General features: G+C 37.0%; 2 protein-coding genes across 2 annotated transcripts in view; one reads left to right on the top strand and one right to left on the bottom strand.

The window, feature by feature from the left end:
* The window catches only part of LOC137992841 (endophilin-A2-like), a 22,857-nt gene extending 8,719 nt beyond the window's left edge, over window positions 1-14,138 (bottom strand). Inside the window, exons 1-8 of the mRNA XM_068838378.1 lie at window positions 13,975-14,138; window positions 13,815-13,883; window positions 6,730-6,802; window positions 6,079-6,222; window positions 4,773-4,906; window positions 2,680-2,743; window positions 1,032-1,126; window positions 768-871 (exon numbers count right to left, since the gene is read on the bottom strand). Of these exons, the coding sequence (XP_068694479.1) occupies window positions 768-871; window positions 1,032-1,126; window positions 2,680-2,743; window positions 4,773-4,906; window positions 6,079-6,222; window positions 6,730-6,802; window positions 13,815-13,883; window positions 13,975-14,019 (728 nt within the window). The 5' untranslated portion in view covers window positions 14,020-14,138. The remainder of the gene's footprint in view (window positions 1-767; window positions 872-1,031; window positions 1,127-2,679; window positions 2,744-4,772; window positions 4,907-6,078; window positions 6,223-6,729; window positions 6,803-13,814; window positions 13,884-13,974) is intronic.
* A 46-nt stretch (window positions 14,139-14,184) lies between these two features.
* LOC137992842 (ADP-ribosylation factor-like protein 15) overlaps window positions 14,185-17,500 on the top strand; it is an 8,525-nt gene continuing 5,209 nt past the window's right edge. The window contains exons 1-3 of the mRNA XM_068838379.1: window positions 14,185-14,386; window positions 15,509-15,656; window positions 17,367-17,426. Of these exons, the coding sequence (XP_068694480.1) occupies window positions 14,324-14,386; window positions 15,509-15,656; window positions 17,367-17,426 (271 nt within the window). The 5' untranslated portion in view covers window positions 14,185-14,323. The remainder of the gene's footprint in view (window positions 14,387-15,508; window positions 15,657-17,366; window positions 17,427-17,500) is intronic.

Below are 17,500 nucleotides of genomic sequence, written 5' to 3'. Positions count from 1 at the left end.
TAAATATGCCGAGATATTTGTCCATGGACATTTATTTATGGGCAACCCTAAAACCCGGAATCCGGAATCCGGAATCACAGGTCATTGCTTTACCAATACAGAGAGTAAAAACTATTCTAAACATTCATAAAAGCTAACGTTAGGCCTAAAACGTTTGTTTAGGCCTAATTAGGCCTAAGGTTAGCTCTTACGAATGTTTAGGATAGTTTTTACTCTCTGTATTGGTAAAACAACGACCTGTGATTACGGATTCCAGGTTTTAGGGTTGCCCTTTATTTATCAGTTCTGAGAAGCAAAAATTTTTCCGAGAACGAGCTCGATTAAAACTGTGAACTTTGAGGAACAGATAATTTCCAAGGACAAAATATTTGAGCATGTTTTAAACGTGAATTGGAGGCTATTGTGTTTATTGTTCTTCAAATATTTTTCACTAGGCTGGAGCTTACAAATTAGATGAAACCTTAACAAACAGCTCGCTGTCAAAAACGTTTTTTAAACAGTGTGTGAAGCTGACTTCTTCGGTGTTTTCTGGTACCACCACTTCACTGGTCAACCAGCAGGTTTATTAATTTTCTTCCACCAGAAAAAGGAACTGTTCCCCTATCACAAAATTAATTTGGAATGCAAAAGTTTGGGGAAATTGGGGAATATCATCAGATATTCCCCAGTTTTAGTTGGGGAATATTTGGTCATGTGACTCGTTTAGCCAAGCGAAAATATTTGGTTGATTATAATACTTAACAGATGCAAATTAATACTGAACTTACTTGTTGTTCAAAGTGGCGACTAAACTTTCCATAACATCATAGCAATGTTTATGGTAATCCAAAATAGCTTCTGCAAGGGCAGCAAGCTGACTGACTTGTTCCACCTAGCAAGTAAAATGAATTTCCAGATAAAAAAAAAAATTAATTGCTGTATTCAGTCTATTTACATTAATACGGCCACTGTTTCAGTCTCTGTACTCTGCTCTGTGACATTACAGTATGGGTGAAAACAATGAATGTGGTTAAAAAAGATGTCTCACTTACATCGGAAGACTCAATAAGATTCATCATACTGCTGTAGCAAGTTTCCTTAGATTCTTCAAACTTTTCCTCTGCTGCTCGGATTTCTTCTTCTGGGACTGCAAAATGACAGAACCAACTATCACTGCATACTGTGTACAGCCGTACAAGTCATGCACATACATATAGTGCATTAAATCTTTTTGTCAAAATTTTGGGATGAGCAAAGTCTAACATTCGCAAAGAAAATGTCATTACAGTTACCCCTGAAAGTTAACTAATCTGGGCAACCAAACCACGACAGTCTTAATGTTTCCTTTTTTGTGGTAGTGCACGACACACTATGTCACTGGCTTGTAAGAGTGTTAAGAGTGTAAGACGGTGGTAACAATAGGCCCACATCTTGTCCATAACTCACGAACATAAACAGGCCTGTTGGAAGCTTGCTTGAGTTTCAACAAAATGAGCCCCAGAATCGGCAAGAATTTGTGATGCTGATGAAAAATAAAGCAGCTGCTATTTCCAAAACGATGGAATTACCTGGTGATAAATAACCTCATCTAAGAGAGCAAACTTTTGACTTTGCAAAAGCAATGGTCAACCTCAAGAGTTGGGGTTTGTGTTGAATTCGCACATTTCTTGTCAAACTTCATAACAATTGAAAGAAAAAAAACCCAAACTAACAAAAACAAACACCCGGTGTCTTGCCATCATTTTGACACAGATGTACCCTTTGTTTTGCAAGAAAACATGGAAGGTAACTTGATCACAGCACCTGCTGAATTCAATGTCACTTTTGATTTTGCGATTTACTTGTGCAGCCAAAAGTTCAATAGAAAAATTGCAGGTAGCAAATATCTCCCAAAATGTTTTTCGCTGGTAGTAACTTTTTATATTCTCAGTTCAAAATTTAAGTTGTTTTCATGTTGTAAATTTTGTTGCTGATGACAAAATATTCTATTCTTGATCGACACTCCTGAAAACTTCCTTCTGCTCTCCCTAAAATATTCAATATTTATTTACTTTTGCATCAACAGGTGTTTTGCACAAAGCAGGCTTACAAAATCTGTACCTTGTTTAGTTCACATTTTTATTAATAAGCATTAAAATAGAATATTTGGTCCTATGTTATGTGACAGCAAGTCATACAATTTTGCGGTCACCCATCCAAACACTAAACCCGCCGGAGAGGGCTTGACCTCAGTGAACTTTTGTCTCAGAAAGCTGTCAGACGCTCAGAGTGCATGCTTAAACTTGTGGTGAAAAAGAAGTTGTAAGGGAACATGAAAATGATCAAGATGTCAGCCTCGAAGCCAATGTTTCTTCAATCTTTCTGGGTTTCGTATTTTACTAGTAACCCAATGAATTCTCAAGGAGCTATTTATCTACATGTAAGACATCTACCATGGCACTATAATGATATATGGTACCAAAACAATATTATTGTGTACTATCAGAGCTACATATTATGCAAAGATAACTTGAATCTCCTGGAAGACCTAACACAGCTCAATTGACAATAATACAGTACTGTGTTACTGCATTACCACACATACCCAATGCGTGCTTATTTTTTATCACTTGCAATGCAACTGTACAGAAGCAAGAACAGTTTCTTATTTTATGCAAGTTCCCCACAGACACCATTCCCATTTGAGGAGGTACTCTGTACCTTTTGCTTTCCTCTTTTTGCAGTCGTAATCAAGCCGTCGTCCCTGAAGCTTTTTCCTGTGGTGCTGTGAAACAGAATAGAAAGTCGTAGGCATTGTCTTACACAGCAGTGGGAAACAGCCCAGTGTCTGTGGCCTTCTGAAGATAGAGGGCACAGGTTTTGCCAATACAGACAAAGCTACACTGTAGTAAAGAAAATTAAAGAAAAAAGGCTTCATTTCAATGTTTTTACAAAATTAATGTACATTATACAACGTAATGTAATTGGATGACTCATCATGCAAGGATAGCAACCACTGTAACCAATCAGATAGTGCCCCATGGAATCAATCAGATTTAACCTTAAAGGGGTTATGCCTATATTACATGTATGTTACAAATAATTTACCTTTGAAACAAACAGCATTGCACATACATTGTAAGAGACAAGGAACAGCAATTTATATTTACATTGTACATGTCACATGTAGCATGTCCCAAACGGAAATAATTATGTTAATTAAGATGGAATTAGCTTTTAGTGGATCAACATTATGAATTACCCCACATATTAAAAGAAGCCTACGAACACTCTGTCTGTTTACTTAAATTATCACTTAAGAAACATAAAAGCATAATTATCTTAGCATTGATGATTTTTAAGTGATTATGCTATTACATGTACATGTAGTATAGGTACCAGTAATCACATGATTTTTCTCACACAATCTGGAATAAATTAGAATGAGTAGATTGTTTCAGCAAGTGCTTATTTGTTCCAAATTGCACGAGAAAAATCATGTGATTACTTATTAAGAATAAACATGAAAAAATTCGAGATGGTTAGGCAGAAGCAAGTTACAGCTATACACGTATCACACAAAAATTGTGTCATTCAGGGCTCCGACTTTGTTCAGAACGCTTGGTTTAATAGTTCTTTTTGCACTGAATTACCTCTAAACTGCATTTCTCTCAGCCAATAAAAATGGAGTAATTTTTTCGTGTATAATTTTTTTTATTAGCCTTGATCAGTGTTTGGTGATGGTGTTGATAGATTATTGGAAGGCCGATGATATGGTGCCGAATATGTCAAATGGTGAATTGGGAATCAAACATGGAGGACTCATTGTCTCCACTGTGGTTTGTTCTTGTGATGATCCCTCTCATCATGTTGGTGAAAAGGGAGAACACTGGGTACAATGTTGGGAAGGACTAGAGGTTGATCAACCATTTTGTTGTGTTATGGATGATTTGAAGCTGTATGGAACGTCTGAAGAGAAGATAGAGAGTTTAATGTAATGCGTTTTTTTCATGGGACAAGTGTAGTGTGTTGATGTTGAAGCAGGGGGTTGCTGGTTCATTGTGAAGGAATTGTGTTGCCGGATGGTCAGGTGAGGGTTGAGACTGGGTGTGTTGGAGGGTGTGGATGTTATGCAGAAGGATATGAAGGAGAAGGTCAAGCAAGAGTATTTAAGTAGGGTGAAACAAGTGGCGAGGTTGAAACTGTACAGTATGGTGGGAATTTGATTAGGGTGATAAATGCATGGGCTGTAGGTATGGTGAGGTACAGTACAGGGCTTTTGGATTTGAGTGATCAGGAACTGATGGCGATGTGAAGACAAGGAAGAGGTTGACAATGTTTTGGGTGCTCCAAAAGTAGGGAGGTATAGTGAGGCTGTACATGAAGAGGAAGGGTGGTAGGAGGGATTGATCAGTGTGCATGATTGTGTGAAGGAGAAGGGAATTGGTCTGTTTGGATATGTCTAGGTGAATGAAGAGTGGATTGAGAAGGAGCAGAAGTAGAATGTAGAATTGAAAATGTAAGCTGTAATGTCCCTCCTTTGCAAGAACACAACTCATCACTGATCAAAATTAATAATAATTATTATTGTCTTTCCCTAGTTAACATTCAATAATAAAATTCTTGAATCTCTGTTCCTCTGTCTTCCCTTTAAGGCTCTTACACTCTGTGAATAAACTACATTGTATTTCATACAAGTACAATGCTGCCATAAAGTAAACCTGCACAACAACAGATGAAAAAGACACTGACAAAGAGCAAAAGAAAGCTGTTTACCACCCAGAAAGCCATAAAAACATGATGATTTAAAATACCATTATTTCTTTGATATCCCTGTTCCTTAGCTGATCCAACGGGTCCAGGAAATTCTGTTTGACATTTGAATCTAGAGCATCTTTTATTTCTGCTAGATTTGAGAAGGCTTCTCCAGTATCTTGAAGAGCTTGACCTAAAAAAAAGTAAAAAATTAATTCATTGTTCATTGTTATGACAAAATTAATGTTATGTTGACATGGAGTTATTCTGCATCACTGCACTCAGTGCTGCCAGGTGTACATGTAAAACTATGTGTGTGGTGTGTTTGCTCTGGTGTGATACCACAGCCATGTACATGTAGCTTGAGGACGGAAATGGAACAAAAATAATAAACCAAACACATGCGTGCATCTTCTTACTTTTCTGGATGTCAAACAGGTTCAAAATTTTTAAAACAGTGTTTATTATTAAAAAGTAAGAACAACTGAAACTCAACATCATACCGCACAGGAAAACTCATAAATATTAATGAATGTTCCATAATAATAGTGAACAAATCCTCCATAGTTTTAATACCAGCTCTCTTTTGCTCTTGCTTTTCATTTATCAATAATACTATTTTTGTTTTTTCTTCCATTTACTTTAGATTACCCTGAGTCTAAAGTTATTGCCGACTACAATCAATTTAATTAGGTTACTCAGCTAGATTTAGATTCTTAGTTATTCTGAGTAACTTTTACCTTTACCATTACTGTTCCCTCTACATAATAATTTATTTGTAAAGCTTTTCTTTCCATTTTAAACAAGCTAATAAAGTTGTTGTTGTTGCTTTAACAGTGATGCCAATATTTCTTTGTGTATGTATTAAGAGTTTTACAGTACATGTGTACTTTTATTTGACCTTCTTTTAGATGTACATTCAATCATAACTGTCAAATGGAACAATGAATTAGAATTAAACAACAACACTTGTTTAGGTTCAAACCTCATTGATTCTATCATGAAAATAAAGACCACAAGTCATGTAGCTACATGTACAATGTATGCAATTTACATTATGTAGTAATAAAAACAGTGTGCACTGTGTCAACACCAGATCATCAACAGCATTGATCACCTCACTAGGAAAACAACTGTAAATTGGACTATAATCTCACGCAAAGGCAAGACAAGAACTTGAACAGTAAAACTTTTGACCAAAATTTTGCTTTGACATCATTTTTAAAAGTGAAAAATGAAAGGAAAAATAATGAAAGTAAAATTGCATTAAAACTTGGATCATACAGTACATGTAGCTTCATGTGTGACCTGTTTAGTTCTAATACATGCGAAACCTCTGTATAGTACAAGTAATGATCTGTTTACCAAATAACGAATCGTCCCCTAAATCCTGTCCTCCTTTCTGCATTGTTTCTCCCAGTGTACCTTCAGGCTGAGGGTACCTGGAAACTTTAGCCTCGCCACGCACCTTGTGAACAGTGGACTGCATAGCAAGTTTGGCTCTCGCACCTAGCAAAGAAAGATAAGAAGCAGGTTCATAAATACAATCAGAGTGCATCTGCCATTGCATACTCTGCCTTTATTTTCAGGGTAGTTTTTTCACAAAACAAAAAAGCTTACTTATTATATTGGTGATAATAAAAATCCTAACAAACCAAAAAAGCCAGAGATTCTTTCCACTAGGGTTTAGAAAAACTCTAACATTGTTCCAAAGAGGGTAACCAAGTACTTAAAGTGATTGACTGTAGATGTACATGTATGAGCTCTACATTGAAAAAATTACATGTATCTTATACATGTAAATACATTGAAAGTTGCATTGTTCCCCTCAAATTCAGTCTTGCCAGTTTTTGCTATCAAGAGGTACAGTACAGGTACTCCACATGTAGTCTTTCCTTCTGTTTGCTCTCTTCAGCTGTTTGGATAAACAAACAGCCAGACTAACTACAAAGAGCTTGCAAACAGTGTACAACAAGAAGTGGTTTTTGGGTGTGTTCGACTACCAAAGTACTATACCAGGATTAGGCTGAAGGTATTCTTTGGTTTTGGTGCTGACATTCTCCACAATGTGGGCAGTAGCATCAGTTTTCTACAAAAAAAACAATAATTATATCTTAATTTTAAGCTTTTCATGATCAGGGATCACAGAACTCTGAGAAGGAAAACCAAGCAAAATAAAGCAGACTCTCTTATAAGATAATAAAGTATTTTAGTCAAATAGAGATAATGACATACATGTACTAGAAGTGTGAACAACTTTTATTGGCTTTCAGTTATTTTAGTACTTATAGTGACTCACACCAGTTCCAACACTTTCAAGAGACAGTACTATTTGGAAGGATTGACCCCAGAACAGTGTATTACCAAAGTGCTAGCCCCATCTTATGGTACATGTACTATGTGAAATAACAATAACTTATTACTGCTAACATAAAATCAGGGTGTCAATAAAAATTTAAAAGCAGAAGGCTGACAGGGGCATACAGTGTAGCTAGGATTTTTCAAAGGATTGGGAGGGGGGGGGGGGGGCAATAAACTCTCTCACTCAAACCCAGGGTACTTAACAGTTTGTCATTTTGACATCCATGCTGTTTTTAGTGAAAGTGACAATTGTTCAGATAAGCAGGCAATGGGGAGGGGAGGGGAGGGGAGGGAGGGGAGGGGGGACAAACAAGCCTAAAAAATACATGTAGCTGCATGGATGAAGTAAGTTCCAGGTGACACACATTACTCTGTTCCATTCTCACAGATATGGTTTGTATAATGCTGTTGATGGTAACAAAGGAAGGAGGGAGTCTACGGGCACTCCAGGACCCCCCTGACTTAAAATTAAAAAAGGCAGTGTCAGGAAAAGTTCTTTGCCATGTTGTTTTGTCAGTTTAAGTGCAAGACCAGTGGGAACTATTCAGAGAAATGTTACAGGCATTCCACACTATTCACCAAACAAATGAGCACTAACTTTTTGTTGTAATTTCTTTTGTTTAATTAATCTTCATAAAATATGCTGTCAATTCCACTCAAAATGGGGAGGAGAATGTTTTAAAAGTTTCTTTGATGATAATTTAAAAAGTGTAAGATACAGTTCATTTAGACTCAGAGTAGCCCTGGCCCTTATTGACAGCCCTGTAAAACAACATATTTATTATTAATAATTCTCTCAAAAGGGCTATTCAAAACACCCTACATTTGTCTTTAAAGGCGTACATGTCTCAAAAACGAAGTGATTAGCAGGTTAATTTTCGGTACACCATAATATTGTCATTTCATGGTGTGTTATAGAATCAGTCCCTCTACATGATGTATTAAAACAGCTTCTAAAATTATTATTGAAACTGGCTTAAGCAACTTACAATGTACAAGTTCATCTGGCTAAACTAAAGTACAAAAATACTGTCAATTTCAAAACGCTCTGATTTGGAAATTTATGAGGTGGTGATGATGATAACAAAAACTCAATCTACAAAACAAGAGGCCAGCCGAAGTCAAAGGCAACTGGTACTCATGTTACCCACCATGAATGGATGGAAAGCTGATTGAATTTTGCAGCGCACAAGCTGGGATTCAAACTCAGAGTGCTGAAATTATGCAGTCTGTGAGCCATATCCACTACACTATGTGCGCTCCTTCTGCATGTAGAAGAAATCAATAATATTTAATTACCGGTATTACATGTATGTTTTGCTTCAAGAAGTTTTTTTTTGCGGTTTAAAAAAACATGGCTTCAGATAAACTGCAACAGATGCAACGAAGTGGTAACAAATATATGTAATATAAAAATGTAAAATTATTGATTTCAGAGTGACTTCAGAATAACTGGCCACTTTTGCCTCCTTGTAGTGACAATGTTCTAAGAACACAGCACTGACTGTAGGAGGATCTTTAATGACATTGTTCATTATACATGTACTTTGTCTCAGTAACTTGCAAGTTTGCTTGTAAAAGGCAGTGTGATAAAATGGACAAAAGATTCATACAGTACCCGGTAATCATTGGCATGTATAAATGCTATCTACAGTGTACATGTACCGTAACATTAGAAAAATAATAATTTATTAGCCATCAACCACACGCAAACTATGGATGGAAGAAGGAAAGATGAGCACTAATCCCACACAGGCTATTTCAAGTTCAAGAATACTATTTAACACATCAGTCCTCAAAGGCTATCTGGGGAAAATGATAATTATCTTGTAAACAATGCTTCCACTACGTAACAGCAATGAGCCTGGTGCTCATGTGAATAACTGGCCAGGTATTCTAGACTCTGGCAAGAATTATTTTCATGTGCACTGTACAGGTTACATGTATATTATTTTAGAAATTCTTACTCATAATAGAGAGCGTCTAATCGGCGTGGGTGGGTGGGTCATGGGTCGTGGGTCCCTAACTCTAACCCTTTTTTTTATCAATGACTCGAAAGTCTCGAAACAGACAAGACCTAAGACCTAAGACAAAGTTGGACCGAGCACTGAGGGAGCTAACACATATCTTTTTTTATCTTCAAACAAACACGACCCACACGATTTAGCCTCACCCTCATAATACACTGCAGAAGAAGAAGTGAAAATTTAATTACACTATAAATAAAAATATAAAAAAAGCACCATGGGTTAGGGTACATATACCATGATTCTCAGTTGAATAAAACACCATGGAAGTTTGGTGACTAAAATTTCAACCATCACGTTTTCATGTTGTCAGGAGCAATCTGCTCAGTTTCCAAGGGTAACCTGTTGGGCCTTGATGCTATGAGCAATTAAAGAGTCCAAAAATTATTTTTAAATTAGCATTCTCTGGCTTAGGCCAAGAGGCTTAACATATAATTTTTTAGAGTAACGGAGTATGAAGATGTGGTGTTGTCATTTGAGGTGACTGAACACAGTTTTTAGCCACTTACATACTGTAATTCCATTTCTGTTATATTTATGCAGTTTTTGCTCAAACTTGGTCACTGATAAGGGCTACAACGAAAGTTTAAATTTTTGACAGTCACTGTCCTCTGCAGGCTGTTAACATAGTAAACAAAGCCTAAAGGATGCTTCTTCCTCATTTATGCAAAATTCACTCATCAGTTTCTTTGCCGCATTTGTTAACATTTACTCAAATTAATAGAAATAAAGTATGTTTAACAGCTGCTATCTGATCATATAATTTCAACAGACGGATTTTTCATAATTCCCTGATAGATGTTTTTCAGTTTTCCCAAATTTTTGTTTGTTAAATTTCTGATTAAATAGATTACTCATTTGTACTCGGAACTACATTTATTTTAATACAAAATTTGGTAAAATAGCCAACAGCTGCTCGTCTCAAATTTTCGGGCTAATGTGCTTGTGCAGCATTTTGCCAGGTTCCTCTTAAACATTTTCACTTTAAAACGTAATGAAAGTGAATTTTCACCATGTTTCCAAGACCATTGCGAGAATGAGGAAAAAATCCATATTCGCTATAATTATTAGTTTTGTTTTCAAAAAATCCGCGCCAGCCTTCAATGAATACCACTGACCAAGGAAAAACTGTGGTCAGCCAGTACTAACCTCAGATAAGTACATGTACTGTACATGTAACAACCAAATGCTACCGGTAAATGTATAATAATAAATTATTATGTGCACTTAAGTTTATTTACAACAAGCTTATACTGGTATATTTTTTATACATAGTGGTAATATGATTTCTACTTCTACTGAGGAACAGTAATTCCACATGTAGTTTCACTGTAGTATAATAGATCATGTAGTAGTACATTTACTGTGTACTCATTTTGCTTAGTCTTTGTAAAGTACAAGTACTCTGGATGAAATCAATACACTACACATTAACAAGTAAAAGTTGAATATACAGGGTTGCAAGGAGATGCCAAAAGCGACAATCTCAATGTGATAATCAGATAAATCTTGTTAAACCCCGTTACCCAATATAAGATTCCCCTACACTTTTAGTGGATACAGTAAACAACAAATTGCCCCTTGTTTGCTAACCGTTGGTATTTGTGACCTCTCACACGAAAACGTACACTAACGGTTTTCCGTTGAACGGCTAAAGCCATTGGTTACCCGTTGGAGGCGTTGATGAAAGCATTGAAGGCGTTGGAAAAGCCGTTGGGTTTTTTTCTATACCCGTTAAAGGCGTTGAAAAAAGCCGTTGGGAAATTTTCTCCCAAACCGTTGGAAATGTTGAAAAAAGCCGTTTGCTTTTTTTTCATTACCCGTTGAAAGCGCTGAGAAAAGCCGTTCGGAAAAGCCGTTGGGAAAATTCGTCCTACCCATTAAAGCTTCCTAGCCGTGCCGTAAACTCACCTATTTACTGTTCGGATTACAACCGGTCAAGTGTGACCTCTCAAACAAAAATATCCAACGGTAAACTACTGAGCGGATGGTTACACTGTTTCAAAATTAAATTTAAAATGGATAGCATGAAAGGACTAATGTATATTTTGGAAACACTAGAATGAATGGCTGAATGGCTAATTATTTATGAACTGTTAGCAGTGTGCAGCTGAACAGTACAAGTGACCCTCAAATAAGAAGAAGAAATATTTTTTTCTGGGTATGACTACACAGGAAAGTAGATCTCAGTTTGGGTTATTGGAATATGAAATGAAAATAAGGGGCGTTTTCCATTTACCAAGAAATTCCGGAAATTCCGGTTGGGATGTAAATGGAACACATGTTTTTGTTCTGGAAAATTTCTGGAATAAACGGAACTTCTGAAAAGGTAGTCCTGTTTTCCTGTTGGGAACTTTCCGATGGAAATGTGTGTTCCATTTACAACTTTTGAAAGGTCTTACGACTTCCAGGCTATTCACGGCGACATCTTTAAATTTTGGCGCACAAAATCGCAATCACTGGGCAGCGAACGGACCTGTATGATCGGACCTGTATGATCCCAGACCCTGTGTGGCTGTCTTGGAAGAACTTTCTGCAGTACATTTGGATTTTCTTAAATTTCATGATAAATAGGCATATTTCAATGTACACTAGTGGACTTGAAGATGGCTCCCTTGAAATAATTCTTCTGCACTGTCCACTTTCTTGCTCTGATCAATCATTGTTTCTAGCCTTTTCAATTATGTTGCAGAGATAACTGTTCCAGTTGTTTTTGGTCTTTTGCAACAAGAGACACATTTTTTTCGCATTGTAACCCAATCAATCTTCTGAGGCATGTCGATGAAAAACAAATTGGCAAAACAATTTAACTTGAAAAATATGAAATTAGCGCCTGACTGCAGGTGACAAAAATGATTGGGTGATGTACAGAACATACACACAATAACAATACGTGGCACAGTCCTTCAGGTGTTGCAAAATTTACATGTACAGTACACAGTGCTCTAAATTAGAAGGTCGTCCGGTTGTTCCAGATGACCAGAAAGTTTACTGGGCGAGTAGATTTTTGTAAAATGAAAAGGTTGGTTGCCCGAAAAAAAGATAATGAACAACCCAGCCAAAAATAGAAAATGAATTACCTAAGCTTGTCAGTTTTCTGTTGTCAATGTCACAAACATGTAGCTGGTGATGGATTTTTAAAAGGCAACAAAAAAAAAACCCACACTTCCACAAAAAAAAAAAAACAAAAAACACATTTGCACACTTAGAACTACGGGATACTCAAGCTCCAACATCATGTGGTCGCATCTCAACAAGCATGCATTTAATCGTAGGGGGTTTCCTAATGGGAAACCAAATATTCAGGGCAACCACATGTACATTTACGGGTTTAGTCGCCCGGCTTTTGAAACAGGGACAACCTGGTTTTTTTTGTAAATTTTGAGCACTGCAGTACATTTACGTAATTGTGACAATACATGTAGGCCATTTCTGAGTTCATGTCTGCCTCGTCTTCAAAGCGAGTCTAAGTACAAAATTTTTCTTATGAAAATTAGTTTCCATTCATATGTAAAATAGAACTAATTACCAAAACAAAAGCTTTGCACTTAGACTCGCTTTGAAGAGGAGGCAGGCATGAACTCGGAAATGGCTTATTCCACAGTAGTTGTTTGCTACGCCAACTGCACAAATGTAACTTCTATACGCCACTTTCAAAAATACTGCAATACTTTTTTGTTTCTCCTCCAAAATTTTGTATAAGCATTGTTTTTATTTTCTCGAGACCATTGTAAGTCCCAAGAGAAACTGGAAACAATGCTTATTAGTATAAATACACAGGTGATAATACAAAATCGCGTGCTCTCATTGGCTCGCTATCTCAGATAATCAGCCGATAATCACCTCGACGGACAAAATGGCTGCCAGTAGTCGTTTTGCCACTGTAAGTGAAGATGATTTTTGTGTTGAAATGATTTTTTTTCTCTTTTTTGAAATAATCACCTGTGTATTAATACTAAAACAATTACAGTGTATTCGCCTCAGGCTCAGTGATTATTGGTGAATATTCACCGATAATCACTTTGCCTGAGGCGAATAATTGTTAATTATAGTATAATGAAGAGTATTATGGTATTTTTGAAAGTGGTCAATTGCATTCTACAGTGTATACGATGGGATATTGGTGACCGATGACTGTTTAACACGTGAAATCAATCAACGAAATATCAAGATCTTCTCTAAAAGGGATAAGTGCATCAGACGGAAATAACAATAATTAATAGAGAATTACATGTGTAGACCAGAATAAATTAAAAGTCATGGAGGAGCAACTACTGGAATTTCTTTCCAATATTTAAAGAGTGCACTTTCACTTTTTGAAGCCAAGGAAATAACTTTTCCGAAAAAAAAACCCGATTGGGGACATAAAAGTTAACAATAATTTGCTCAATGCAAGATGTCGAAATACAATGTACTGTAAGAACATCCCCTTGGCAAAAGCTTAATTTATTATAAAGGAAATTTAACGTTTACAGTACATATTTTAAACAGTCTTTGGAAGATTCTTGCGACTTCTGGGTTCAATAAGAGATGAAAGACGAAGAACTACAAAAAGAAAATGCTTAGAAGTCGGTGCTCAACTACGAATAATGGCATAACTTTACGAGTAATTCCCAGGCATGCATGAGCGGCAGTATATAGTAACATAAACACCTCTGCACGTCTTGTTTCCAAACTTAAATCTAGCGAAACCAGAAAGTCGTGAGAACTTACTCTCTCTAGTTCCACAAAATCTTCCTCTAGTCTCGATCCTTTAGCACCTCCGATCTTCTCGCTCATAAACTGTCGGATAAAACGGAAATCAAAATAGAGTAAAAAGACACGTTTTGAACGCTTTCAGTCGGGCACGGAAGAACCCGTCTCTTCCTTTTACCTGATTCGCCTTGTTGATCTGTTTCTTGAATCCCGCAAAAGACATGGTGCCCTTCGTTTTAATCCCTTTACTTCTTGATCGTAAGAACGGTTCGTTTTCCGGAAAAAAAAAAACCACAGGAACTGCGTGTGTAATGACGGCGAAAATAGCGCTGTCACATCCACTTCTCTCAACTCTCTAAAGTGAGAGACTGGGTTAAGGTCACGTGATCCAAAATGGCGGACGAATATACAAATTGACTATTTGTTCAACCGTTGCCTCGGCAGCCTTCTTTGGCGTCGCTTAATTCCATGTTTGCGATGGAGAATTGTGGTGCTTGTTACTTGCTTGATCAAAGAGAGGCGATGTGATGGGGGAGAAGTGTCAATGGTGTTGCTTGCTGTGCGCGATCTGTCGCATAGGGTGTTTTCGAGTAAGATGCTTGGACTGTACTCAGAGCTCTCAAGTCTCACGCATTGAGCGTGAGTCTCACGCATTTCGATGCAATCTCACGCTTTCACGCCGACACGAGCATTTCCCACGCATTGGCACTTTTCTCATGGGTAACTCTCAGTAACTCTCGTAGGTAACTCCCAGAAGTGCTCATGAATTCCGAATTCGTTCCTTCACTGGCGCTAAACTTCGGCCAATGTTCGTGTGCGACCAATTTTCTTGTTTCTTTAGGACCTTTACACGTTAATATATGAAGTATAGGCCGATATGTTTGCTCATGCTGACAATAACAACATGCTCTCTCTTAGCAAGCTGCATGAACAAACCAAAATCGCGGACTTGACGGTGCATTTCCAGCAATTTGAGAAGTGCAAATTTCAAAAAATTTCCGGGGGAGCATGTCCCCAGACCCCCCTACAATGTTTTTGCGCCTTTGGCACAAGAAACAGAGGGCACTTGTGCCTTGGGTGCAATCAAGCATCTAACTCTTTAGAAACTTAACACTTGAGAGCTCCGATACTGTTTACTTTAACTTTGCGATAGGAATAGGATGAACTTACTTGTAAAGTATGTACGCCTTGGTTAGGCTTTCTAGCTGTTTAACGTAGAATTTTACTGATTATATACCGCAATATACTAAACTTGTTTAACTTTAAAGCTTATCAGTTGATTTGATTTCAATGTACATGTAAGTTTAAGTCTTCATTTTGATTCTTAATATGTATGCTTTTGTTAAAATTATCTGCCAGATAGTATGCAGGCTCAGATTGGCCAATCCAGTGAGTCGAATTTTAAAGCAAGGCCCGCTGAATCTGAAAAAACTTGTTTTTGTTGTTTGGTTTAATCTACATGTACATGTAGAGATTAAAGTTACCTTGTGGCGTGGGGTGTACTGTAGGTTATAACTCGTTGTTTTTCTTTTCCCCCCCACTGTCTTACTTTTTGCCAAGGAAGATCTGTGGTTGTTTAGCTCAAGTGAAACGTTGAATGTTCAGTTAATTTCAAACCCAAATTAATGCTGCATTCTTCTCATTGCATGCAGCATATTCAATAATGGAATTGACCACTTATCTGTAGCCAAATTTACAAATCATGTCCCTAGTGTGGCCAGAAGCTTTGCTGTAATCAACCCTCCAAACCCAGGCCATCATATTCTGTGATTGCCATCGGATTGAGTCAGGCTGGTAAATCACTGCTGTTTGCAAAGCTGAGTGGTGAAGCTATTCCAGATGACTTGAAACCAACAGTAGGTAAGTGGTCACTTGGTTGGGCAGGCACCAATGTGCATTGTCTGATCTAGAACTTCAGTTTATGGGGACAATCTGACCCATTCAACAGTTTTTTGCAGACATTTTAGTCTTTCTTAGGAGCACTATATTCTTCAGATTTAACTATAAAGTGTAAGCCAAGTCTTTGCTCAACTTAATTCTTGCAATTTCTTGTTAGTCTTGTTCATCTAGGCTGAATTCAAGAGCACTTAAGGATGGTGCCTACTATTGTTATTGCGCATATGTTCTGCGCATCTCAAGATACTCCGATTTCCTATCTATGATGCTTACTAATAAAGGAATATTTTTTAGCGGTTTAAAATTATGTAGAGAAATTAGATCTTAGTGGGTACTATTGGTATCCAAAAAGAAAATTGGGGGCAACCATGCATTTTTCAGAGATAATTAGGCTTCAATTTGAGAAAGAATGCCATGCATGGCTCTGTATTTTAAAGCTTTTTACAAATATTGTTTGTGAATTATCTTTGAAAAATGCTTGGTTACCCCCAATTTTCTTTTTCTATTTCAATAACACTGATGTTAAGATCTACATTTCCTGCATAATCATAAACCGGGGCAAAAATACCTTTGAATTACTAGGCACCGTCCTTAATTAATTAAGTGATAAAAATTCTTGTTGGTGTTTTTTTGCTAATTCAATTATAATGAGTAGTCTTCTTTATAACTGTGATTCAACCAACAGTAAGACAACACAAAATTTGGTGATGTGTTTAAAACAACCTGGGAATCATAGGAAATTACCAGTCTTTAGCTGGTGATGTTTAAGGGGAACCTCCACTAAAACAGGAATATGTCAGACTCTTTAAAATAGTTAACATAATGCTCACAATCAAAATTGTTTGAACGTTTTCCAATGGGAGCGTTTGTATCCGAAATAAATAAATTTTAAAAATTGTTGTTTTGGTTTTCAAATTTCCCAGGCACCGCCATCTTGAATAATTGTGACGTGTCATGGTTGCCCTATTGTTTTAAAACAAAAGCTCTTTGTGCAAATACAAAAGAGCAACCATAATATGTCACAATTATTATTCAATATGGCGGGACCCAGGAAATTTGGAAACCAAAACAAGCGTTTTTGAAATTCATTAATTTCGGATACAAATGATTTCATTGGAAAGCAATTGAACAATTTTGATTGTAAACAGTACATGTGTATGTTAAATATTTTGAAGTTGTATTCCCTGTTTTAGTGGAGGTTTCCTTTAATTGGCTCAAAAGGACACAGGGGACAATAATAATTATGGTATTGAATTTTGATACACTGTTGAGATTGGGTCATTCCCAAAATGTCCCGCTTTAAATCAGACTTTGCTGTGGAAAGATAATTTTTTGTTGTGACAGGAAAGATCTCGCAAAAAAAACACTCTGAGCAGGCACTAGAAGCAATGGCACAACCACTTGGGCATCAGTCTGAGTGGGATCTGTGACTTTTTCAGCTTTGACTGTCAGAGATCTAGTGAACTAAGTTGCTTACAAAAGGTGCATGACCGGCCTATACAGATTGATCCACTTTGCAAACTGCTTTCTCAAACACCAAGTCTGAACACATTCCTTGGCAGTACAAAGACGACATGTTTTTGAAAATTATGCCCTCTTGCTTCATCTCATTTTGTCTTCTCCCTAGCTTTTACTTGTGCATGTGTAAAAACCAAACTTGAATTTATATTTCAGGTTTCTCAGTGAAAGCTGTCCAGCTACCTAGTGCTATCTTGAATGTTAAGGAACTAGGAGGTCAGAATTTTATTTGTGTTGAAGATGCATGTTTGTTTTCTAAGTGCAATGAGGATTAAATGCAGGATCAGCCA

Source organism: Montipora foliosa, chromosome 2, assembly GCF_036669935.1.
Source record: "Montipora foliosa isolate CH-2021 chromosome 2, ASM3666993v2, whole genome shotgun sequence".
In the NCBI taxonomy this organism is placed as follows: domain Eukaryota; kingdom Metazoa; phylum Cnidaria; class Anthozoa; order Scleractinia; family Acroporidae; genus Montipora; species Montipora foliosa.
This window is presented reverse-complemented; position numbering and strand designations above follow the sequence as displayed.